Source organism: Protopterus annectens, chromosome 4.part0, assembly GCF_019279795.1.
Source record: "Protopterus annectens isolate FY-2018-M chromosome 4.part0, PAN1.0, whole genome shotgun sequence".
NCBI lineage: Eukaryota > Metazoa > Chordata > Ceratodontiformes > Protopteridae > Protopterus > Protopterus annectens.
In genome coordinates, this window is record NC_056733.1 from 585,867,855 (window position 1) to 585,893,989 (window position 26,135).

General features: G+C 39.0%; 1 protein-coding gene across 1 annotated transcript in view; it reads left to right on the forward strand.

Moving 5' to 3' along the window:
• Positions 1 to 26,135, forward strand: part of ACACB (acetyl-CoA carboxylase beta) — a 1,510,375-nt gene that overhangs the window by 1,330,365 nt on the left and 153,875 nt on the right. The window contains exon 47 of the mRNA XM_044068517.1: positions 785 to 962. Within this exon, the coding sequence (XP_043924452.1) occupies positions 785 to 962 (178 nt within the window). The remainder of the gene's footprint in view (positions 1 to 784; positions 963 to 26,135) is intronic.

Genomic DNA, 26,135 nt, shown 5'->3' on the forward strand with positions numbered 1-26,135 from the left:
ATTAGTGTCTTATTATTTTAGTTTTTTTTAAAATAAACGTTAAACGGTGCTTAGATTGTAGCTTATTTTAATTTTAATGCTTGTTTTATTTTTTATCATAAAAGCAATCTAACCAAAAAAGGAAATCTTGCTTTGCTTTTAAATTTTAGCTTACTTTAACAGTAACTATTTACTATGTTAAAAACAATTTACAAAGATCTCGCGAGCACAAAATTGTTGCTTTATTTTGTTTAAAAAACCCATTTATAATAAACCATTTAAGCAGTTTTAGTGTTTAGACAACGAAGAGGAAAAAAAAAAAAGGAGGGACCGGGACCTTTTAGTTTCCATTAGTTCGAACAAACACGACGCTGGCCCAATCAGCCGCACGTTTGAGGGTCATGGTATAATATGTATTTGTTGTCACTGAAGTGTATAAAAAATTGCTCGCCAGTTGTTTTATTTCTTTCAGTATGTATTTTTCAAGGTTCTTCAAGTTTATTTTTTAATTAAGAATTTAAAACATTGTTTTACAGAAAATACCTAAATGTATTGCTGCTGATGTTTTTAACAGACATATGACAACATACTAAACTTTGAAGCATTGAAAGTCTGTGATAGTTTTAAGTAAAAACATCATGCAGCAAAGCAGCTTCTTTTTTTCTGTCTGTTTAATAGATATTTATGAACAGGTGTTGGAGTTTGAAGAACTAAAACTCTGTGATACACGTTATTTTTTATTTTTTAAGTAAGAACTTAAAATGTCATACAGAGAAATATCTTCATTTTGTTGTGTTTTTAACAGACATGTATGACCAGGTGCTTAAGTTTGGAGCATACATTGTAGATGCGCTAAGGGAGTTTAAACAACCTGTTCTTGTATATATACCACCACATGCTGAGCTGAGAGGCGGTTCGTGGGTAGTGATTGATCCAACCATCAATCCTCTGTGTATGGAGCTATATGCTGATAAAGAAAGCAGGTAGGATGCTCATCCTTGTTTTTTTTTTCCTTCATAAACTTCACAACCTGTATTTTTTAGGTGTGCATGTATTTTCAGGCAGTACAATATTTGTTTTTTTAAACACCTTTATAAAATTAACACTTACGACATAGGCAAGTATACATTAACAGAAAAGAAAACAACAATATTAACATTTTTCTTTTACAGACATTATACATCACATATCTGTTCTTACTTTACAACTGTCAATTCCCAGATATGCTCAGAATTAGTCCAAAATGACAAAAAATACACTGAACCCACAGACATTGCCAACATCCTAGCTGACAGGTTCAGCGCAAACTCCCCACCAACAGGGCAAATATCTATCCCAGCAGAGTGCTGCCCCCCTGACATCTCAGATGCTCAGGTAAAAGCCACCCTCTCCAAAGCAAAAAACACAGCATCAATGGGACCAGACAGTGGCCGGGGCTGCGTCCTACATGAACTCCAAGAAGAGCTAAACCCAAACATAAAACTACTGTTCAATCTCAGCCTTACTACAGGATATGTGCCCAAAGAGTGGCATACAGCAACAGTGGGTCCCTCTCCATAAAGGTGGTGCCTCAACGGATCCTGGAAACTATCGCCTCATAAGCCTGACTAGCTTGGTCTGCAAAGCTATGGAAAGGATCATCATGGACCTCATAAATAAAGATATTGGGGACCTACAGACACTGGATCCTACCCAGTTCGGCTTTGTTAAAGGCAGATCCTGCCTCTTAAACCTGATTGATTTCTTTGAAACAATCACCAAGGCCATTGACGAGGGGAAGGTGGTCCACACAGCCTACCTGGACCTCACAAAAGCCTTCGATACAATACCCCACTCGGGCATTATAGATAAGCTCACCAGCTTAAATATAAACCCCTATGTCACTAGATGGATTGCAAACTGGCTCAAGGAAAGAACCCACATGGTTAGAATTGCTGGAGCCATGTCAGACTCCAAACCAGTTACAAGTGGTGTCCCACAAGGCTCAGTCCTGGGACCTCTCTTGTTCGGTATATATTTCTCGGAGGTACAGGCCAACATGGAAGGACTGTGGCTGACCAAGTTCGCAGATTACTGCAAACTGGGTGCCATAATTGACTCTCCAGCTGACACAAGCATCCTCCAAAAGGGCCTCATAGAAACAGACAACTGGTGCCAGAGCCATGGCCTCAAGCTAAATGCCAAAAGTGTATAGTCATCCCTTCAGCAAAACAAAGTGCCCACAAATTACCACATAGGTAGTAATCCATTAAGTACAGAAGAAGTAATTAGGGACCTGGGGACCCAAGTTGATAGCAATCTCTCATTTGACAACCACGTGGCCAAAGTGGTTAGAAAAACATTTTATATAGCCCACCTAATCATGAAGGGATTCACATCTAGATCAGGGGAGGTCATCGTGCCTCTTTACTCATCCCTCATCAGGCCCATAATTGAGTACAATGCCCCTTTTGGGATGTACCTTACCAGACACCTGCAGCAACTGGAAAGACTCCAAAAGTACCTCACCAAGAGGATCAAAGGGATCAAACAGATGCCATGTGCTGCTTGGTTAAAGAAACTCCAGCTCTACTCAGTGGCATATCGCCTGTTCAGAGGCGATCTGTGCCTGATGTATAAAGCCATGTCCAACCCGGAATTAATGGACATGCTGCACCTCAGAAAATCCAAATCCCATCGAGCTACGCGCTCGAGAGACTTGAACCTCAGCACTGAAATAAATAGGACATGCTGGAGGGACAGATTCATAACCCAGAGGCTCCCTTCACTCTGGAATAAAATCCCAGTCCAGGTTAGGCAGAGTCCCTCATTGACTCTCTTCAAGAGGAATCTTTATGAGTGGATGGGAGATCGTAGGTTTACCCTGGGTATCACTTCTGTGTCACTGTTAGACAGAGGCACAGTATACTAACCTCGAAAAAGGGCATAGCAAAATAAATTTAAAATGGGTGGCGAAAGCCAAACACATTCTGGCTAGGCTTATAAATGCCCTAGGGCAGATAGCCTAGTATGAACCTATGAACTGTCCAACATTACACAATTTGATCGATTCCTGCCTTCGCTTAAACTTCACTCCTCTTCCCAAACATCATTCTGCTTGCACTGCTTCCACAATTTCCATTTATTTGTAAGTAATTTGCTCCTTTCCTTTCTTAAAGATCCCTCTTCCAGTTCTTTTTCTTTTTTCTCTTTTACAATATTCAGAAGTTCAAATATAGGTGGTTTAGATGTTGATTTCCATTTTCTAGTACTTGTTTTTCTGGTAGTCATCATAATTAAACTTAAGGCCCTACTGTGTCTAGACTATTCAGATCCTGTGTCCCAGCTCAAAAGAGTTATTTCCTTAGTTACAGCCATTTGCTCACCCAGTATTTCTGACAGTACTCTGTAGGGAATTGCCAAGTCATTATACTCCCTAATGTAGTTTCCCAGTTACCTATTTTTTCCCATCACACCTCCAACATTTGCTATCTACCTGAGGCAAAAATTCTATGTGTCTGCATGGCATGTAAAATACCTATGCAAACACTTCCAAGCAAAAGTTCTAAACCTTCTGGACTTTGCATATCTGTGAGTCATACATAAGTCATCCCATTGTTCCCTTGTAAATTGCTTCTCCAGTCTCTCTTCCCAATCTTTTCTAACCTCCTCTGATTAATTCTTATAGTTGTCATGTGATATTTCATACACTGTACTAATTATCCCTTTTTTAAAGAAACTCTTGTTCTAGATTCAGTTAAAAACTACCAGAGCAGATGTTTCACCTAGGATTCCCTATCCCTTTCTCTCTTCCTATACTTTGATGTCAGTCCCTGATAGGGAAAGCAGTCTCTAGCCTGCAGTGAAATGTCTTTTTGGCCTCATCCCACTAACTATATTACCTTTCCTTCTCTAATTATTTTCTTCCAATACCTTGGTTCTAAATTTCACCCCCTCTTCCTTTTCTGTATTGCTACTTGTAGTGATCCCTATTGGCAAAATCTCCTTTCTCCATTCTCATGTTGACTTAGTTTTCTTGAATGCATTCTGCTACTTTGAGTATAATAATCTATATGGTTGCCATTACTCTCCTTAAGGATCTGCATTCGAAATCCTACATTTTCATTATTCTTGAGCTTCTCCACTGCTTCAATATTATCCCTTTCCACTTTGAATTATAACCTTCTGTTTTTGTTGTCTATATTATCCTTAACCGTGGAGCTCTAAAATGTCCACAATTCAGGTAATCGGGGCAAAATCGAACAGGCTCAAGAGCGAACTGCTTTAACATCAGAAATGCCATTCATCAATGTGTTCTTTGTGAGATTGTGGTACAGTGAAGATTAGAAAATTTGCCCTTTGCTCACTGTAGTGCAGTCTCAGAGCTGGTATATATAATTAGTAGGGGGTGTGGGGGGCACATCCCCACAAGAGTGACTTCAAGGTATGGCATTTTCGATGTTTAAGCCATGTGCTCACCAGTCTTTTCAATCTCGTAATATAGACCCGGTAATCCTAAACCACCTTGTTCTATTCGAAGGGTCTACTAGTCCCACTTAGCTCTTGCCCTTTTCAATTACCAGATAAATTCCTTGAATTCTTTATTAATTATTGCCCAAAAATTCTCCACTGTTTGATAAAAATATGCCTGACCCATAAATAAAATTAAAGGGGCTAAACATTTGCACTGCTCTATCTTACTATCCATATCCATAAACAAGGGCTTCCAGTTTCACAGTTTTTGGACTTTCTTTGTTTAGTGTCTTCCTACATATCCTTAGTTGCCATCACAGAAACTTTTTTAAATCATAGCTCTAAATGCTTCATCTTATTGTGTCCCCAAAGTATGTGCATTTCTGAACCAATTCTTGGTTGGGTACATCATTTACAGTTATAGCTTTTATTTTATCTTCACTATTTTTTTTTATCCTGAAAAGACTTGAATCTGCCTCAAAGTGTTCCACATCACTGGGATGTCCTTTTCTGGATTTAACCGGTCCAAAATAATATGTTCTGCACATAAAGACAACTTTCCTTCATTACCATACCAATTATACCATTGAATTTGAGTCTGTTATTTTCTTTGCTAATGGCTCTAAATATAAAGCAAGTAAAGGGGAAAGAGGATATCCCTGCCTGGTTGCTCTCTTCATGCAATTTTTAGACAGGAACTCTTCTGCTTTAATTCTTGCCTCCGATCCTCCATTCATCATCCTAATTAACCCTATTATTGTAACAGGGAATGCAAATGTTTCCACGTCCCTACTCATAAAATTCCAGTTTACTCTACATGTTTTATCTGCATCAAGACCTGCCAGCAGCAGCAGCAGTGTCTTTTTACATTCTGCTTCTCACTGAATCATTATTCTATTAATGTTGCCAAATGTTTGCCTTCCATTCACAAAACCACATTGATCCATATCTATCAAGTTTGGTAACACCTTTGCCATTCTCTTAGCTATTATAGACATAAACACTTTATAATCATGGTTTAAAATTGAAACGAGTTTACAAAAACCTGGGTCTGATGGGTCTTTACCATCTGTAGGTCATACAATCATCAAAGCTTTCTTCCAAGATGTTGGTGCTTCCCCTCCTTTTAAAAAACTATTAAACAAAATCTTTCAAATGTCTTACTTTCTTCCCTCCTAATTTCCAAACTTACACTGGAATGCCATTCAATTCTGGACACTTTCCTGCAGATTAATTATATGCTACCATTTTTATTTCATCTTCTCCTATCTTAATTATTAGTTGTTAAGCCTCATCTTCCTCTAACGTTGGCATAATTAAGTCTTCCATGAATATTTCCATTTTTGCTCTTTCTTGTTTCTTATGTTCCTTCCCAATTTCCAAACTATCTCCAATACCTCTACAGTATCTCTAGATGTTAATTGTGTTTCACTGTTGCAGTCATTACACTTGGGTTATACTGCTGGCAGGCTACCCGCAGTCGGCCTGAATTCCAAAGTCTAGGTCCGGCGTCTGTTGCTGTCGCCTCTTCCCTGACTTCAGTGCACCAAGGGTGTAAAAGATGCAGCTGATGCCATTTTCTTCAGTCTTTCTTGCTGCGCGGTGCCTGAAGCAAAAGCAGTTCACAAGTGCCGGTCGGCCGACTCCTGAGATTTTCAAAAACGAATTTCAGATCCGAAGTCTTCGTTAAAGCTAAGTACCCCGTTGGGAAAACTTTTTTCTTGCTTCAGACCGATGTCAGAAAAGGTTAACAATTGTATTTCTTGTGGGAAGCAAATACCTCATAAGAATTTTCTTTCTTACTGTATTCCTTGCCTAGGCCCTGATCACAATGTTGCTAGCTGTTGGTTTTGTGCTAGATTTAACCAACGCACTGTTAAGCGTCGGTACGATTTTGCTTTTCATTACTTTGGCCGAAGATTCAATTATATAATGCCGATGGAACAGCCGACAACCGGAGTTTACAAAAAGCGCAAGGAAAAAGAAAAGGGCAGGTATCCGAGGTCCAAAACCGATGACGAGGCTTCCGCTAAGCCAGTCGCCGATTCGCTGGTTCTCAGTGAGGCGCTTTCGCAGACCCTGACGCCTGCTACCTCAGAGCCACAGGCCACTGACAACTCCCACGTGGAGCCAGCTAGGCCTCTGGATACTCAAGGTATTGGACACTTGGAAACTATTCCCTCAGATGGGTCCGGAGCCGCTGAGCAGACATCTGCTTCTGAGGGTGTTTTCAGACCTACACAGTTATATGTAAAGCCTACTTTAGCTTCCAAAGCAAAGACTAAAGCAGTTCTAAAGACAAAGAAACAAGTACAGCATTTTCCTGGACAGACTTCCATGCCTAAAAAACAGATGCTCAAAATGGCCAAAGATCTAATTACTTTGATCAGGGTTCCCATCCCCCTCCTGACAAGAGGCCTAGGCAAGAGACAGAATATGAATCTTCAGATCAGGTTTCCATTTCCTCTGACTCTTCTTCTGAACAGGAAAACTCTCTTCCTCCCTATGAGGATTCTGATACTGAAGAATCTATCCCTTCAGCCTCTCCTCTTGAGGATTATTCTTTTGGGGAAACCCTGCATACCATGAGGGAGCACTTCCACTGGGAGAGCCAAGACTACTCAGAATCAAAGAAAAGGTTTAGAGATTTTCTTTTACTACCTCAACACAGGCCTCTTGCTATTCCCCCTGTGTTAGACATTGTAGATGATGTATTTTCAGAGTCCGGCCTTTCTCCTGACTCTTTACCCCCTGCCCCTGTTAAACCAGACAGATACTACAGGGTTCCATATTCACATAAATTTCTTTATAAAAACCCTGTTGCTGACCCAGAAACTATTTCGCAGGGTCCCAAAGGGGCCAAGGCTTCTACTGCAAAAAACCCTATCCCCTCTGATAGGGATTCAAGAGCACTAGACAGATGGGAGATAAAGGTTTACACTTCTGCTACTTTGGCTGTGAGAGCTTTAAATTGTCAATTTCATATGCTTAAATATCAGCAATACTTAATGTCACTGCTAAAACAGAAAATGTTGACAAATTCAGATTGTGCAGAAAATAAGGAAACGCAGGATTTATTGCATGCAACTGAACAAGTAGGAAAGCATACATTGCAATGTGGTTTTGATTCTCTGGAGGCCTCTTGCAGGGCCACAGTTATGGGTTTTGTCATTAGGAGGCATGCTTGGTTAAAGGAACAGAATCTGCCTGATCATGTTAAAGCAAAATTATTAGATGCTCCATTACAGCATGATACTTATTTGGTGTTAAAGCAGAGGAGGTGTTGAAGAAAATGGAGGACAAAGCGAAATCTATGCAAACAGTAAAGGATTTCTTACAGGTACAGCCACCCAGGTTTAGCAGGAACTGACCTACAAAGAATTGGTCCTTTCCAGTGTCAGACAGGCCACAAAGAGGCAGATACAGATGCCCCAAAGGCAGATCCCAGCCCCAGGGCTCATACAGGCCTAAACAGCGGGGCACTTCTACCTCCAAATGCGGAGAAGACAAATCACAGCCATACAGGAAACAGTCCCATGACTTTCCTCTGCCAGCACCAGGCATTTATCTGTTGGCAGCCCCCTTAGGGGGAAAACTAGCACTTTTTTCTCAAAATTGGCACATGATCACCCAGGACAAATGGGTCTTGAATATAGTGTCCCAGGGCTACAAGTTCCACTTTCACACCCTGCCAAGGGCAAAAGGTATGCCAGACCTGCCACACAGTCAATGGGCAGGGGCACAAAAACAAGTTTCATCCCTCATGGACATGAGGGCCATTCAGCAAGTACCACAGCAAGAGCAGGGACAAGGATTTTTCTCAAGACTTTTCTTGGTATCCAGAAAGGACAAAGCCTGGAAACCAGTACTGGACCTGTCTATTCTAAATACATTTCTGGACATCCTAAAATTCAAAATGTTGACTCTTTAGCAGCTTCTGCCCATGCTGGGCAAGAAGGCTTGGCTTGTAGCTTTGGACCTAAAAGAGGCATACCTGCATATCCCAATCAGAAAATCCTGCAGAAGATACCTCAGATTCATAGCTGGCTCAATGCACTACCAATTCTCTGCACTGCCCTTTGGCTTATCTACTGCACCCAGGGTCTTCACAAAATGCCTGGCACCAGTAATTGCATTTTGCAGACACAGAGGAATTCAAATATATCCTTACTTGGATGACTGCCTTATTCAAGCAGAGAACAAGGAAATTCTACTAAAGCATCTGGCGTTTGTAAAAAGATTATTAATTTGCCTAGGGTACACAGTAAACGAAAAGAAATCAAAACTAGTACCCTCTCAAGAGATAATATTCCTGGGTGCACGCTTAAATACAACTGCCCAGATGGCTTATCTCATGCCAGACAAACAAAGGCAACTGGCGACTTTCTTCAAAATGTTGGCAACAAAGACCCAGTTATCTGCAAGAAAAATTCTGCAGGCATTGGGCTTCATGGCATCCTGCGTTCTGCTAATTCCATATGCCAGACTGCATATGAGGAAACTACAATGGTATCTAAAAAGTGTTTGGACTCAACATTGTCACAGCCTGGAAACATTAATTACCCACATTCCTTGCCTGCAACAGGAGTTTCGATGGTGGTCCCAGGCCTGTCACCACAACAAGGGACAGCCATTCACCCTGCCCACAGCCAGACAGTCAATAACAGCAGATGCTTCAGATTATGCCTGGGGGGGCCCACATGGCAGGAAAATGTATTCAGGGCACATGGCCCACAAGCCAAATACATCTTCATATCAATCAAAAAGAGATGCTAGCTGTTCAGAATGCCCTGACAGCTTTCAAGGATCTACTTCTTCCAGGACAACTACTGATAAGGACGGACAATACTACAGTCATGTGGTACATAAACAAGCAGGGAGGCACACATTCCTACTCCCTCTGCAGACAACCCATGACTTTGTGGGACACAGCATTGACTTATCAAGTACACCTGAAAGCACAATTCCTGCCAGGAAAGAAAAATACTCTGGCAGACGAACTAAGCAGAAACCGCACGGATCCCCATGAGTGGAAACTGGATCCACAAGTCTTCAGCATGATAACAAAGAAATGGGGATGCCCAGACATAGATCTATTTGCCTCCCCTCACAACTGCCAACTACAGAGATTCTGCACAAGGACTTATCACAAGCAAGCATGGAAAGTGGATGCTCTATCATTCAGCTGGAAAACCCTTACAGTATATGCCTTTCCTCCTCTGCCTCTCCTCCCCAAGGTACTCCTAAAGGTCAGACAAGAGAAGCCAAAAATGATTCTGATTGCCCCAGACTGGCCCTGCCAGCACTGGTACCCAATCCTAAAGAGCTTGTCTCAAGGCCCAGCCTGAACATTACCTCTAATTCCTCACTTACTGACCCAGCGAAACAATCAGATCCTGCACAGCCAACTCAGGACCCTAAATCTGGCAGCATGGCGGATAATGTAGCCATTCAGAACACACCTCTCTCTAAAGCAGCGATGGATGTTATTTTGGAGGCTAGGAGGCCCAGTACCAGAAAATCTTATGCAAAAAAATGGAAAAGATTCTGTGCTTGGAACCAGGCACAAGGAATTGACACGTTTGTACCAAATATTCCTCAGATTTTTACAATACCTAATTGAGATGCTGGGCAAAGGCCTATCCTTTTCATCAATTAAAATCCATGCCTCTGCCATTTCAGCTCATTACAATATGGAACCACCTATTTTTTCTCATCCATTGCTAAGGCAGTACCTCAGAGGGGCCAAAAACATAAGACCTCCAAGGAGAGCACCAATACCTGCATGGGACCTCAATTATGTCTTGGAAAAACTCACACTGCCGCCTTTTGAGCCAGCCAATACAGCTGAAATAAAGTTCTTATCTTGGAAAACAGCTCTGCTAATAGCAATAACCTCTGCAAGATGAGTCTCAGAGTTATAGGCACTCATGGCTGGTGGAACCTTTTATCATTTTCCATCCAGACAGGGTTTCTCTGAGGACGAACCCGACATTTATGCCTAAGGTGGTGTCCAGTGTGACCCTTAACCAAACCATTCATTTGCCTACTTTTTATCCAAACCCACAGAATAAGGGTGAGAGACCCCTGCATTCTTTGGACATACACAGACAGCTACGCTTCTACTTGGACAGAACTAAAGCTTTCAGAAAGACTGAGCAACTCTTAGTGGCATATGCTGCAGGATCACAAGGAAAGGCTATCTCAAAGCAGACCGTTTCAAAATGAATAGGCCATTGCATTCGTTTCTGCTATTCACAACATGGCAAATCAGCCCCTAAGGGCATTAGGCTACATTCAACCAGAGCAGCAGCCACTTCAGCAGCATTCCTCAGAGGAGTACCAACCAAAGATATTTTAGAGGCTGCAACTTGGAGTTCAGTGCACAATTTTACCAAGCACTACCACTTACCTCCCTACTCTAAATCCAGAACAGGCTTTGCCACTGCAGTTCTGCAGGGCCTTATGGCCTCTCCTAATCCTATTTAGACCCAGCCACCCAACCTCAGCTTTGGGATTCAACCCAAGTGTAATGACTGCAACGGTGAAACACGAACATAGTACAGTTGTGTACCTACCATAAATGTAGATGTTCGTGTGTATTCACTGTTGCAGTCCAGTTTACCCACCCACCATCCCCCTTTTCTTTGCTGGGACCTGTCTGTACTTCTCTATCCTACACAACCTATGTGGTGTATTTGCTTGTAGATGAAGGAAATGCTTATTTTAGTGCATGCATACTTATTGGCATAATTTTTAGCCTACCAATTTGGGAGAACCTGACATCTGGGGCAAGAAAAACTGAAGAAAATGGCGTCGTCTGCATCTTTTATACCCCTGGCGCACTGACATCAGGGAAGAGGTGACAACAACTGACGCCAGACCTAGACTTTGGAATTCAGGCCAACTGCAGGTAGCCTGCCAGCAGGATAACCCAAGTGTAATGACTGCAACAGTGAATACACTCGAACATCTACATTTATGGTAGGTACACAAGTGTACTTTATTTTTCTTCTTGTAGGCTCTGTAAGTTTATCATTGACCTTTCTACTTTCTTTTGCCTTAGTCACTGTGCTAAACATTTTTTGTGCTCTGGAGTTATCCAGAAATAGTTGCTTGACAGCACTTTATAAACTCATGCATATTATCCAAATATTCTTTTTTTTTCTCTTTAGCTCTCTGCAGTTGTGCCTCTTCTTGTTCTGTGATATTCTCCTTATTGTGCAATAATTTGTATTGCTTCTTAACCGTGTTTCTTTCTCTTTTATTTCTACTCTATTTTTAAATTCCAGTTTTATTTCATCCCACTCACTAGCTATTAATTCTGAAGTAATTTCTATCTGCTCTAACTCTTGAATAATTTACCCCACCTATTCTTTAAATTCCTCTGTTTTTATCAGATAGATGGGAATGCACCAGTGTCTATTTTTTTACTTAATTACCCTGCATTTTTATCTTAGTTTTTATTGGTGCATGATCTGAAACAGTTATTGGATGGGTGTCAAAGTTTCAATCAAATAAATGTACATATTCTTGCAAATTATAATTTTCATCGTCTAGCCCAAATATCTTCAGAAATTTCTTCAGATATCTACCCTATTTTGTTATATTTTCCATTCCAGATCCCCCTAATACATCCTTACTATTGCAAATCAAGTTCCAGTTTCCGCTTGTAAGTAATTCCCTACTGAAAGCTGATTATTTCTTCCAAAAGTTTCTAAAGATCCATAATAGCAGTTTTTGATGGAGTATAAACACATGCCAGCATAATCCTCCTCCCTTGCCAATAGCCTCTTACTAGCACAAATTTGCCATTATTGTCTTTTTTTTATTCTTCTGTTATTTCTGTAGCTCATCTATTAGTCAATTTTATTACACCCCTTTTCCTTATCTATAATATTCTCTGATTATCCACCCCTAAATACATTTCTTTGTGAAATTCACATACCTATTTATTTCCAAGTGTGTTTTCTGCAGCATTGCTATTTCTACTCTGCATTTTAATATAATTCAATACAAATTCCTTTTTATTTATACTTGTAAGGCCATTTACATTCTGGGCTGGCCTTAGCTGATGTGGCGCCCTAGGTGAAATAGTGCTCTGGCGCCCCTTAAGCCCCACCCACACCATACTCATGAAACACTCCTATGAGCCATGCCCACAGGTAGGTCACTCCCCAAAAAAGCCACTCCACTCATTCACTCCCCAAGAAAGCCAGTCCAGTCATTTCCTTTAATTATTTAAATGCATAGAAGAAAGGATACCTTGTAATGTAGTTTAAACTGCAAGTTTGTTTGTGTCTTTCGGCTTTTCCCGGTTAGGGGTCGCCACAGCGGAACTCCGGTCCGCTAATGATTGGCAGTTGATTTTTACATGCCGGCTTGCCAGGCCTGATGCACAGCCTTCAACGAAGGTACACCCATTCACGCATGTCTCCACGCAGAAGACGCTTTAGCTGAGAATCAAACCGGACAGCATCTTACTGTGAGTGAAGGTGGAAATTTCCTTTAATAAACCTGCTTTAATCTGTTTCTCCTTCACACATACTTTACTATAAAAGTCATGACTTCAGAAAATAAAAGCCCATGTGCCTTGGTTCAAAGGGTTGCTTAGGTTAATCTAAAGAGTTTAATTTACTCTGAGGTAGGCAAGCAAGCCTTTCAGCTCTGTGAAAGTAGAATAGTGACCTCTCTCCTCCCTGTTTACAGAAGCTTAAGACAGAGTAGCACAAACACAGATCCCATTTGCTAAACAATACAATCTCACAATGAAAACAGGCTTAGCATGAATAGTAAAATTCTCTGCCACTGAAAATGCATGAAAACCCATATTTATAGAAAATGCTTCTAGTCAGTGGAGGATTAAGTTTACATTTGGGCTGTTTTCAAAACAGACTCCTTGCACACATTTTTACGGCCATGCATACATGTATTTGTTCTTTAATTCAACTTCCTGATTGCATTAAATTATATTCCCTATGTATTACAGCACCACTTGTTGCAATGTGTTTTAAATTTGTAGTTTTAAGTATTATTTTAATAAGCAAAGAAACAAAATATATAAACCAATAATGACAAAACTACCCATTTCAGAAAATGTCAACCATAAAAGCCCACTCAGACTTCTGCCATTACAATCTACCAATATCACTCAATACAAACAATCTCTGCAGAAGAGAAATCATCTGAACAATTCCACATTAAAGAAATCTGTAACTAATGAAGAGATTGCCACTGGCAAACAACTTTACATCTCAATGTTTCGTCTACAAATTCAGTGCCTGTTGCCCTTGAAGAATTAACTGCCTATATTACATTAAAAAATTGGTAAACTGGTAATATTGCAATAGGAAATTACTAAAACTGTTTTGTTTATCAAATGATACACTGTGTTGTAGAATTTGAAAGCAGTGTTAGTAGCATAATTGTCTTTGATGCAGAAGGCTATGTATTCTGCTCCCATATCACGTAGATGGAGTATTGATGGAGTTATTGATATTTCAGTGCCCATTTGATTGCTGATTATTTGGTGCATTATAGGTGCGGATAATGGTTCTACACTCCTAAGTATGTCATCCTTTGTATGAAATGCCAAGCAACTATGAACAACAACAACAAACTACCAAGCAATTAAAGTTCCAGACTAATTCGCCCTTCTGCAGGGTGATTTGGAGGCAAGCAGAACTAGAAAAGCCAGCAGACAGACAAATGACAATTTTTTGCCATAAAATTAAATAAATGCTGTAAAAAATGCCCAAAAATAGTGGTGATTACTGGCTGTTTAAAGCAAATACAATTGGAGTAATACAGTAAAATATTCTTACCTTAACTTGGATGTCTCTTGATGCAGTTGAAACACGAACAATGTTGCAGAGTTCTCCTTTTTGTTTAATTATTTTATCTAATTACTCATTTGCATTCATCATATCAGGCTTACCCATACTTCTCAAGTGTACCCCGTTATGAGTCCAGGTTCCTTATTGTTCCACATTGAAACTAGGCCTAGTTCGCCTATGCCTAAGGCTGGCCGTGTTTACATTCAAAGGTAATATGGATTGCATAGTCACTATGGTAACCAGCATTTTTTTCCACCTAATATACATGACAGTTTTTTGCATGTGTAGTTCCAACTTTTTTTTCTTACACATGCACACACTGCTGTTTTATACAGTTGTTTCTGCTCAACTCCATTTGAACCTACGTCACATTTTTTTTAATTTTTTGTTTTAATGAAAACCCTCAAACAAAATACTAAATGCATTTTCAGAATACCCCATCCCTTTTAACTTAGAGCAAACACACAAAGCTATATACATCTTCCAAAAAATGGTTTAACCCTCCAGATTGGAGATGTTACCCCAAATTGACAGTTGCACTCACTGGCATTACCTAACCTATAATTTTAGTTACCCTTGCTTAAGATCACATTACAGCCTGTGATCCCACTTACACTGATTGGTGTTTGTTTTGCTTGTCTCTGTTCCCCTCCCCAAATGTGAAAAACAGATTGTATAGTTTTGGAAAACATTAACTTTTAGCCCTAAGAAGATGAAAAAATCATTGGCTATCATTAAATAAAATATTGTACACTGTTCCATTAAATGCATTAAAATATTCAGGATGCAAGGGAGGTTGCTCTGTCTTGTTCATGTTCCATCCCAAACTGCTTGTCTCATTGTACCTTCAATTTTTCCATTTCACTTGGCAAAGAATTCTCAGAACTCACCTGCAGATAGATCGTCTCTATGTAAAGGTAGTCAGCAATGGGGAAAAACAGCTAACATCTCTACAGATGCATGAAAGAATCTTTGTAAATTTCACTCAGAACAGAATTTACAACTGCCATCAGGTGTAGACTCTCTCACTGACAACATTTACTAATTGAAAATAACATGCTATATTAATATCTTTGCAGATGCAAGGAACATAGCATTTTTCATAGCTTTCACCTTTTTGTCTTATTTTTCAAGTCTGCCTGCTTACTAAAAGCACTTATTTATTGCTTAGGCCAAGAGCATTAATCTAGACATCCTTTCTTCTCTTGTTATACTGTAAAGCCTGTATTTCTTATAAGTAAAAAAGTACCTGTATACTCTACTATCTTTAACACATAACAGTCACTAAAAGCCCCCCCACACACACACACACACACACACACACACACACACACACACACACACACACACATGCACATTTAAAATAGCAACAAAGTGGTAAAAGCCATAACTTAGAACTATAACAACTAAATAAAACCAGCTTCTGTGTAAAAACAAACAGCACTTTATTCCATAATAAAATAACAAGATACAATTTATTTTATTATGGAATAAAGTGCCATTTGTTTTTTATACATAAGCTGTTTTGTATTTAGTTTTTGCACATTTAAGATAACCCTAATGCACACTATACAAAACTGATTTAGTATGTCACATGCAGTTTATATCATTAAATGTTTTAAACAAATACTAAGACAAAAAAATGTTTTACTTCATTATTTTTTTTTCCTTTTAGTGTCCTTCTAAACATTAATGGCACAAAGTGGGGTTTATGTTTTACAGTCCACCCACAAATTTAACAAGTTCAGCAGAAGTCTGGTCTTTCTCAGCCAGTTTTTATTGCAAAGCCATGTTTCTGAAATGCATCGGATGCTTTATAGTCTCACATTTATTCACTTATTCCAGTGTTACTGGTCTTCATCCTGGTCATCTCCATCTCCCAACACTGGACTCTGATTCAAGTCCAAGGTACTCCTGATTTATCTAGTTAACTCTTGTGATTTTTTTTTTGTGCCTCAAGCATCTTCCTCTGGAATATTGAAGGTTTTACTGGCAAATTATTTCTGAGTTTTATCATCAGAAGAATGAAAAGTAAGGTCATTTCTGTTTGTTGGCTCACTTTTTGTTGGATAAACTATATTTCCTCTTTAGCCTATTCTGCATCCAAAAATATCTTTGATCCTTGAGTAAAAATATTCTGAAGATTGCTGGATACATCAGCTTGAATCTCGTACCTGCCTCTCAACATTCCCTGATTGCTGGGATACATTTCCTTCTGTTCCGCCTGATGTAAAGTGAATAATCATTTTCCACTAACACTGCCACAGTTTTGCCAGGATCTGATCTTTCTGTTAAGATTGCATCTTTACTAATATAGTTTTTGTTGCTTTCTCATGGCCATATTTGGAGCAAATGCTCAATGTGCCCCTTTCATTTAACAAATCCAGCTGCGGAATTCCAGCCTAGTTGCTTATTTATGCTTTCATAAAATTAATACAGTCTGCTTCTTCCAATTTATTTAGTACAAGAGAAAATCTCAAGTTTTCTCCGTGTACTCTGTCTTCTAACTCTGCCATTTTTTGAAATGGCTCTTCTTGAGAAGCCTCAAAGTCAGCCAGCCTTTTCTCCATCTGAACATCTAACTTTTATAGTTTATCAGATCATCAGAATAGCTATTTAAAGCTTCTTTTATTTTTTCCACTCTTTTCTTATTTGAGTTGATATGTTCCTTCAGTGTTTCCTTTATTTTAATCATGCCTGAGTATGTTTGGTTTATTTTTCCCTCTAAATTACTGGAAGTCATTTCTTGTTCCAAAGCTGAAAATTGAACTGCCTTTTGCTAAACAGCAGGAGGATTCTTCCCAGACATGTTTTTTTCGGGTCTATATTAGAACATTGAAGTTTCAAAACAAACAGCAGCAGGATTCTTTCCAGACATGTTTTTTTTTGGGGTCTATTTTAGAACATCGAAGTTTCAAAACTTCGAATGTTCTTATATCGACCCCTATTTAGCAAAAGCTGAAAACATAGAACATACAGAACAGCGAATTTTTTCCTAGGGAAAAATTTGCTGTTCCAAAACACATACACACAACACAAGCACACCAAACAAACAGCAATCCACACACATACACCTAAAATCTTACACCTGACCCTAAACTAAACTATACACACGTCACTAACTAGCCACTTACCTTAACCCAAACCCTAAGCCTAAGGTCCATCACTATCGCACACTCACCTCACCCGTGCCCTAACCCTAACTGACCTACCCTGCCCTAACCCTCACGTCCACACAATCGCACACTTACCTGACCTGCGCCCTAACCCTAACTCACCTAACCCGCCCTAACCCTCATGTCCACACAGTCGCACACATACCTAACCTGCACTCCATCTCACACCTGAACCCAACCTGTAACTTTCCACCACAGCGCTGAAAATACTGAAGCAACAGAAATGGACAACTGAATTCTTTCCCTAGGAAAAAATTCGGTTTTCTGTTACTTCGATATCTTCAACTTTCGCTGAATAGGGGTTGATATTAGAACATTTGAAGTTTTGAAACTTTGATGTTCTAATATAGACCCCGTTATTTTTAGTGTTTTTCTGGTAGACTTTCTCTTTTTCTGGTTGTCTAAGTTTCTTCTTTGCTGACATACAGGGAGTGTACTTACTAGCCAGTGCAGAATTTTACCAAAATGACAATTTCACTGGCTGTTTTTTCTCACTGTCTGCTTTCACACTGGGAGGACTGAAAATAACCTGTTAATCAGTGTACAGACATCCTGGAAGTCCTCACAGGACAGTATTTTATTTGCTGTCTTATAGCAAATATGTAAATTTATATTTACAGGTCCCTTTACCCACATCAACTGTAGGATTATTCTACATATGTTAACATTTTGAGGACAAGAAGAAATGAAAATAACCATTTAGTTCAGTTTCTTTGTCTAAAGTGCTTGAAATGTAAAAGAGATGACAAAATGGCATGTAGACAGATGCCATGCCCATGCACAACTAATGAAAAATACTGTTTCTGTATGAAATGCTAACTTTTATTTTATGCTCCAGCCCCATCCTAATGTCACAACTATCAAGTTCATGTCCCCAGTTTAGCCTGCTTGCTGCTTCAGTCCACAGTAACATAAGATGTGTGGAATTAAATGCAAGCAAGGGATCATGGCTTTCATAGCTCTCATCTTTTAATACTAGAGTTAGAGACAAATCAAAAGTACTTAGGGAAAAGGTTTCAGATTCAAGATTCTTATACGAATACTGTTAGCTTAGAATATAGCAAAACAAAAAAAAGTCCAGTTTTATGAGGGGCAGAGAAAAAAATTGAGACAACACTAGGGATGTCTCTAAAAATGGGGACACATGAGAGGTAATTGTTAGAAGAACTTTTGTTTGCTCCTAATACTCTGTGGTAGAAAAGAGTGATACAGTGTCGGCTACATGAAATGCAGTATAAGCACTTGCTTTACATACCTGTAGTTCATCTAGGATGCATGAGCAATTTTTTTTTTGGTGGGGGGGGGGGGGTTCATTCTGTCCAGAGGCGGCACTTGTGCTGAGATCTTGCAGAAGATCTCCACCACCCCTCTCCCAGATGGGTAAGCTGGCACTGGCTGCTCACGTCATCTCCAACACCCAGGCTGATAGTCAAACTCAGGCCACCTGGGGTGTAGACAGGACCAAAACATCTATGCTGCACAGACAAGTAATCAACCTCTTTGCCAATTGTACCACCTAAGTGGGGGTGACTGTCTCCTCTCTTTCCACCTGTTTTAGAAATAACCAACTCCTGAACTATAAGAAAAATGCCTTCACTGGTAATGATGTCAACACAAACAGGCTGTCTGCTTTGTTTTCCAGTAAAATGGCCTTTTTATGGTTTCACACAACTATCAGTAAAAATCTGATTTGTATTTTTTTTTAAAGAAACATCTTTATTAAATTATCATGTATGATATAGGCAATCTTACATTTATATAAATGAAAATAAACCATACTGGCACAGTTTCAGTTGCAAACATTATACATTACAATCCATGTTGACACAACTGTAGCTGCAAACATTATATATCACGTATAATATATCCCATCTTTGTCAGTCAGACATTACATAGCTCATTCATATCCTGCCTTCTCTTAAACCTCATTCCTCCTCTGCATGTACTGATCCCACAATTCTCATTTTTTCCTAAATAATTTGTTCCTACTTTTCTAAAAATCTCAATTCCAGTTGTTTTATCTCTGTTACTGTCTTCACTACTTCTCATAGCGTTGGTTTAGACTTTGATTTCCATTTTCTAATAATTCTTTTTTAGGCAGCCACCATAATTATACTCAGCAAGGCCCGAATATGTCTAGGCAATTAAGTTCTGTATCATAGCTCAAAAAAATAATTTCCTTAGTTATACCAATTTGCTCACCAATGTATGTCTGACACAGCAGTCTGCAGGGAATTGTTGAAGTCTGGCAACTCATTACACTCCCAGAAAATATCTTCCCAGTTACCTCACAGTTACCTCTTTCTTTCTCATCATACCTCCAACATTTGCTCTTTGGAGTCTACTTGGGCTATAAAAATACCTATGTAAACACTTCCAGGCAAAGATCCTACATTTTCTAGACTTTGTTGCATGTTTGGGAGACAAACATATATCCCCCCCCCATTATTTCTTTCTGAATTGCTTATCCAATCTCTCTTCCCAATCCTTTCTAACCTTCTCTGATTAATTCTTATAGTTATCATGCAATATGTTAGGCTGCAGTGGTGCAGCAGTTAGCGTTGTCGCCTCAGCAAGAGGTTCTCCTTGATTTAATTCTTGGCTGGAGCGCCTTCTGTGTGGAGTCTGCATGGTCCTCCCTGCAGTCGAGAAATGTTTAAAGACATGCAGGTAGGTGAGTGCATGAATGGGTGTAACTTCGTTGAAGGTTGAGTGTCGGGCTGGCACCTCAGCACTGTAAAAATCTACTGCCAATCATAAGCAGACTGGCGTTCCGCTGTGGTGAACCCTAACCAGGAAAAGCTGAAAGATATTTACTATCATGCAATATTTTATATACGCTACTAATTATTCCTTTCTTAATGGCAACTTCCGCTGTGGCGAACCCTAACCAGTAAAAGCTGAAAGATATTTACTATCATGCAATATTTTATATACGCTACTAATTATTCCTTTCTTAATGGCAACTTCCGCTGTGGCGAACCCTAACCAGGAAAAGCTGAAAGATATTTACTATCATGCAATATTTTATATGCGCTACTAATTATTCCTTTTTTAATGGCAACTTCTGTTTTAGATTCTACTATTAAACCTACCAGTGCTGGTCTTTCATTTAGAACCCCTCTATTTCTTTCTCTTTGCCTATACTCTGATATCAATCCTTGATGGTGAAGGCAGTCTCTAACCTGCAGTCCAAGTAAGTGCTTGGCATCTTCCCATTCTGTTACCTTTCCCTTGCTAGTCATTTTCTCCCAATACCTTGATTTCTTTGCCAGTTTTCCTCTAATAAATTTAAGCCCCCTCTTGCCTATTGTCTGTATCCCTAATTGCAGTCATCCCTATTGGCAGAATCTTCTTTCTTCATTCACGTGTTGGTTTACTTAGAATACTTTCTGTTACTTTATGAATATAATATTCTGTTTGATTATTGTTATTCTCCTTGAAGGTCTGCATCCAAAATCCTAGTCTCTACTCCTTTCTTGAGCTTTCCCCCATCTCATCATCATCTCTTTCCACTTTGAGTTATAGTTTTCTGCTTGTGCTATGTATAGGAGCCTCAACTGTGTTGCTCTGAAATATCCCTTCAAATCGAGTAATCCTAGTCTGCCTTATTCTATTGGTAAAATAAGATTATCCCACTTGACTCTTGTCTTCCCTTCCCAGATAAAATCCTTCAGCTCTTTATTAATTGCTATCCATGACTTCTCCTCTGGTTGATAAAAATATGGCTGACCAGTGTGTAAGACTAAAGGGACTAAAAACATTTTAACTGCTTGTGTCTTATTATCGATATCCATGTAAGAGAGCTTCTATTTTCTCAGTTTTTGTATTATCTTTTATTTAGTCTCCTCCCACATATCCTTAGCTGCTACACTGGAATCAATGTAATCCATACGCCTAAATATTTAATTTTCTCATGTACCCATAAATATGGATATTGCTAAACCAATTTGTGTGTGGGTACATAATTTACTGCTATTGCCTTTGTTTTAGCTTCATTAATTTTTTATCCCAAAAAGATTTGAAACTGTCTCAAACTATTCCACAATGCTGTAATCTCCATTTATGCATTTGTCAGGTATAAAATAATATAATCTGCAACTAGATCCAGCTCGTCTTATTACCATACCAATTATGTCCATGAATTTCTGAGTCCCTTATTTTCTTTGCCAGTGGTTCTAAATGTAATGCAAATAACAAAAGGGAGAGAGGACACCCCTACCTGGTTCCTCTGCTCAAACAAAAGGTATCAGAGAGGACCCCACCAACTTTAATTTTCACCTCCAATCCCTCAATTATCCTCCTAATCAACCTTATAATTTTAACAGGTAATCCAAATTCTTCCATTGCCCTGCTCATAAAGCCCCATCTTACTCTGTCAAATGCTTTCTCTGCATCAAAACCCACCAAAACAGTGATATTTTATTATATTCTGCTTCTCTTTGGATTATCGGTGTTCTGTTAATGTTGTCACATGTTTGTCTCCCCTCCACAAAACCACACTGATCCATATCTATCAATATTGGCATCACTTTTGGCATTATCTGAGCCATTATAGACGTAAACACTTTGTAATCATGGTTTAGTATTGAAATGGGTCTGTATAAAGCTGGATCCAGTGGATCTTTACCCTCTTCAGGAATTACAGCTACCACCACTTTCTACCATGATGTTGGTACTTCTCCTCTTCTTGAAGTACTGTTAAACAAAACCTTGCAGATCTTTATCAGTTTTCCTTCTTAGCTTCCAAATGCCCATAGGAATACCATTAATTCTTGGGGACTTTCCTGTAGATTGGTTATACATCACCATGTTTATCTCATCTCCTCCTATCCTGTTAGTAATTGAGCTTCGTCTACCTCCAACCTTGCCACATTTAATTTTTCCATAAACATTTCTAGTTGACCTTTTCTTGACTTCCATATTTCTCTTCTTTATACAGACTTTCATAGAATTTCTAAAATATTACTAGTACTTCTACAGGCTCCCTTGTTATATTCCTTGTTATAGGTTCTCTAAGCTTGGTGACAGCCCTTTCTACTTTCTGTTGTCTGAGTCATCATGCTAAATGTTTTTGTGCTCTAGAGTTGTTATCAAAAAACAGTTGCTTAAAAGCAATATTTCTAAAGTCATGCACATTATCAAGGTAATCCCTTATTTTCTGTTTAGCATTCTACAGTTGCTCCTCTTGTTCTGTGAGAATCTCCCTATTTTGCAATACTTTTAACATCTGTCAGTCCCTCTAAATAATTCTTGTTACTTCTTAACCATATATCCCTTTCTTTTATTTCCACCCTATTTTAAACTCCACTTAAATTTTATCCACTCTCTAGTTTTATTTTCAGTAAAAATGTCTGTCTTCCCTAATAGCTCCTGAATAATTTCCACTATCAATTCCTTAAATTCCTCTCTTTTCAACAAGTAGGTGGGAAACACCAGTATCTAATTTTTACTTCATTGTCATGTGTTTTTATTTTATCCATTGATAGTGCATGATCTGAAATAGATTTTAGGTGCATATCAAGATCTGCAATTAAATGCACATGTTCTTGTGAAATATAAATTCTGTCTAGCCTAGCCCAGTTATTGCATCTAAACACACATCTTTCATGCCAAATATTTTCATAAATTTCTTTAAACCCTACCCTCCTTTGTTATATTTTCCCTTCTGGGCCCTCCAGACACATTTTCACTGTTGCAAATCAAATTCCACTCCCCACCTTTAAGTAATATCCTTGCTTAAAACTGATTATTTCTCGCAGAATTTTCATAAACTCCATTAGCAGTTTTCGGTGGAATATAAATACATGCAAGTATAATCCTCCTCCCTTGCCAGTAGCGCCTTATTACTAGAAATCTACCATTATTGACTTTTTTATCCTCTTCTGTCACTACTGGAACACTTCTTGCAGTTAATATAAGTATTCATGTCTTCCTTTGCCTCAGGTATTCCATTGAATAACCATCCCGAAAACCTTTCTTTATCAAATTCACATGTTCAGTTCTTTCGAAGTGAGTCTCCTGTAGCATAGCTATTTGCACTCTACATTTTTAATATAGTGCATTAGTCTTTATTTGTATTTATCTGTGAGACCATTAACATTTAAAGACATTACAGAAAGAATCACATTCTTGAAAAATTTTTCACACCTTTTATGTATAACAGCTTTTTGTTAAATGTCTAGTTCCATTTTTTGTGTTACGTGCATGCACTCTTTGGCAGGTTAATCTTTTATACAGTTATTTCTTGTCATCTCCAATTGAGCCTATGTCACATCTTATGGAACCCTCAAAAGTAGAAACACAACCCCAATACCCCCTAAAACCTATTAACTTAATAACACATAAAACTGTGTACATCTTCAAATATTGAAGTTTTACCCTCATCTGATTTGTAGTTTAACCATTAAACTAACCCTTAAGTTAAGCTTTTGTCACTGCCTGGTATAAGTACCACTAGGTGTGTGTTTGAATACTTACATGCAGCTTGGTAGGAATGCCAGTAAAAATTAAACCTCTCTGTAGTGGGGGCAATTGCATTTTTGCTCAGCAGAAATCACCCTTGTAACAGTACACTAATACTCATTTATGAAAAGTTCCTAGAGCAAGTAGTCAGTAAAATGTGGGATGCAAGAAGGGAGTATGTCAAGTTGTCCCAATAATAATGAAGCAGACTAAGTAAGACTTGTGTATTCTTCAGAATGATAAAAGTTTTGTATTATGGGCCACCTCTGACAGCGGTAAACCCTTGTTCAGTTTCATCATGTACTGTTCATTTGCACTGTACAAGCAATGAGGAAGATGTAATGTACCTGATCACCAGTGTTCATTTTCCAGCCACCTTAGTTTATTATGAAACCATGGAAAATAAGTCACCAAGACAGATTTTTCTATAATGCAGTCTCAGCCACTCGGTCTTTAGAAAATCCAGCTAATAGATGATGTCCTCCTCACCTGAGATTCCAAGTAGTCTTTTGGTCATCCCACCCCACCACCCAAATTGCTGATATGAGAAGGTAAGGCCTAATGCCAGCCAAAGTACTGTAGGCAGAACAAGGGGTTAGTTGATTCCTGCCAGAGTACAAGCTGTTACAGAATTCTTCCAGTGTAAGCTGTTACAGGGTTTAATTGGCATGTCATACAAGTTGCTGATTGTGATCGGGAGCAACTGCAGTAACTACATTAATTTAAGCTGCTGTGTCCAATATTGCAGCTGCTTAAAAGAACATGTTTTGTCTTTTGTAGTGAATTTCTAACTATTGCAAGAAGCACTTTGTTACTCAATTTCAGATTTTTTTTTGCCTCAGCTTTAGGTTGAGGGGGTATCACTCTTGGGATTGCCCAGGGCATCGATTGACTTAGCTGTGTCTCTGGCCAGCCTTTCATTATTTTTTATTTTATTTATTTATTTATTGGTAGAACATGGCTGTATTTTTGTATCATGTTCCACTGTCGAAACAGTCTTCCCCCAAAGTTTGTTAATTATTTTATGGTCAGAAGATGGTGCTCATTTAGCAATGTGAAGCAATCTGAAACCACCTGTTATGCAGCCATTTCTAAGCTGAAACCTTTGAGTTACGTGCTTTAATGGTATCTTAGTCCTGGACATCTACATTGCTTTAAAACAATTACATGTTTACTGGACATTGTAGCCTGGACTTCCAGTCCAGAATCTTTGACTAAACGATGATGTTTGGAATTATAACTGTTTCTAAGCCATTTATTCTCGCCCTGAATCGCAGCATTCAGTGATGTAATTTGCTGCATTAAGCCATTTATTCTCACCCTGAATCGCAGCATTCAGTGATGTAATTTGCTGCATTAAGCCATTTATTCTCACCCTGAATCACAGCATTCAGTGATGGTATTTGCTGCATTAGTACCTTTAGCTGTATTCTAGCTGCTGTCACTTTATAAGCTCCTATATTAGTTACCATCTTTGCAATATAGTAATTTATTTTTAAAATATTTCTTGCATGACCTGCACCTTTGGGATTTTGTCATTCCCACTCTGTATTCACTGTTACTACTGTTCATGATTTGTGTATTTTTATGTTAATATCTTTATAACTTTTCTGTGGTTCAGCATGATTCTCAGTATTCTTTCTGTCACTCAACAGTTGTTTAATCTCAACCATTTTTAATGGGAGCAGTCGCATATATTAACTCCTGCCTGTATCAGTCTGGTGATGTACATAAATGGATTCTGCATATGCCACAATTTTGTATTTAATTTAGTTAATATTTCTTCTGAGTCTCTCCTATAAAAGGGACCTTGGGCTGAGCACAAGTAAATTAAACAAGTGACAGATTTTTAAACCTACACTGGTGGTGTAGAGGGATAAAAGCTCTGTCTACAGCTCAGTACAGCTCAGGCGTGGGGATTTGGCAATGCAGAGAAGGTCTTGTGTGCCTATCGTGGCAGGGAAGGTAATATAGCTTCCACCTGGCTTGTGCATGTGCTCTGATGACAGGGCCTTGGCTGGAGAGTGAAGGCTCATCACAATGCATGGAGTTACTGCCAGGAAGATAGGGGTATGACCAATCACGCTGGTGAGAGTAGCCTCCTGTTGGTGCTTAAAGGAGAGCATACGTACGTGGACAAGGGAGTGCAACTGTTCATGTCACCACCAGATGTAGGGTTAGGCTATAAAATAAAAAAAAACTGTCACTGCCAGGATGCTTGTGCGAG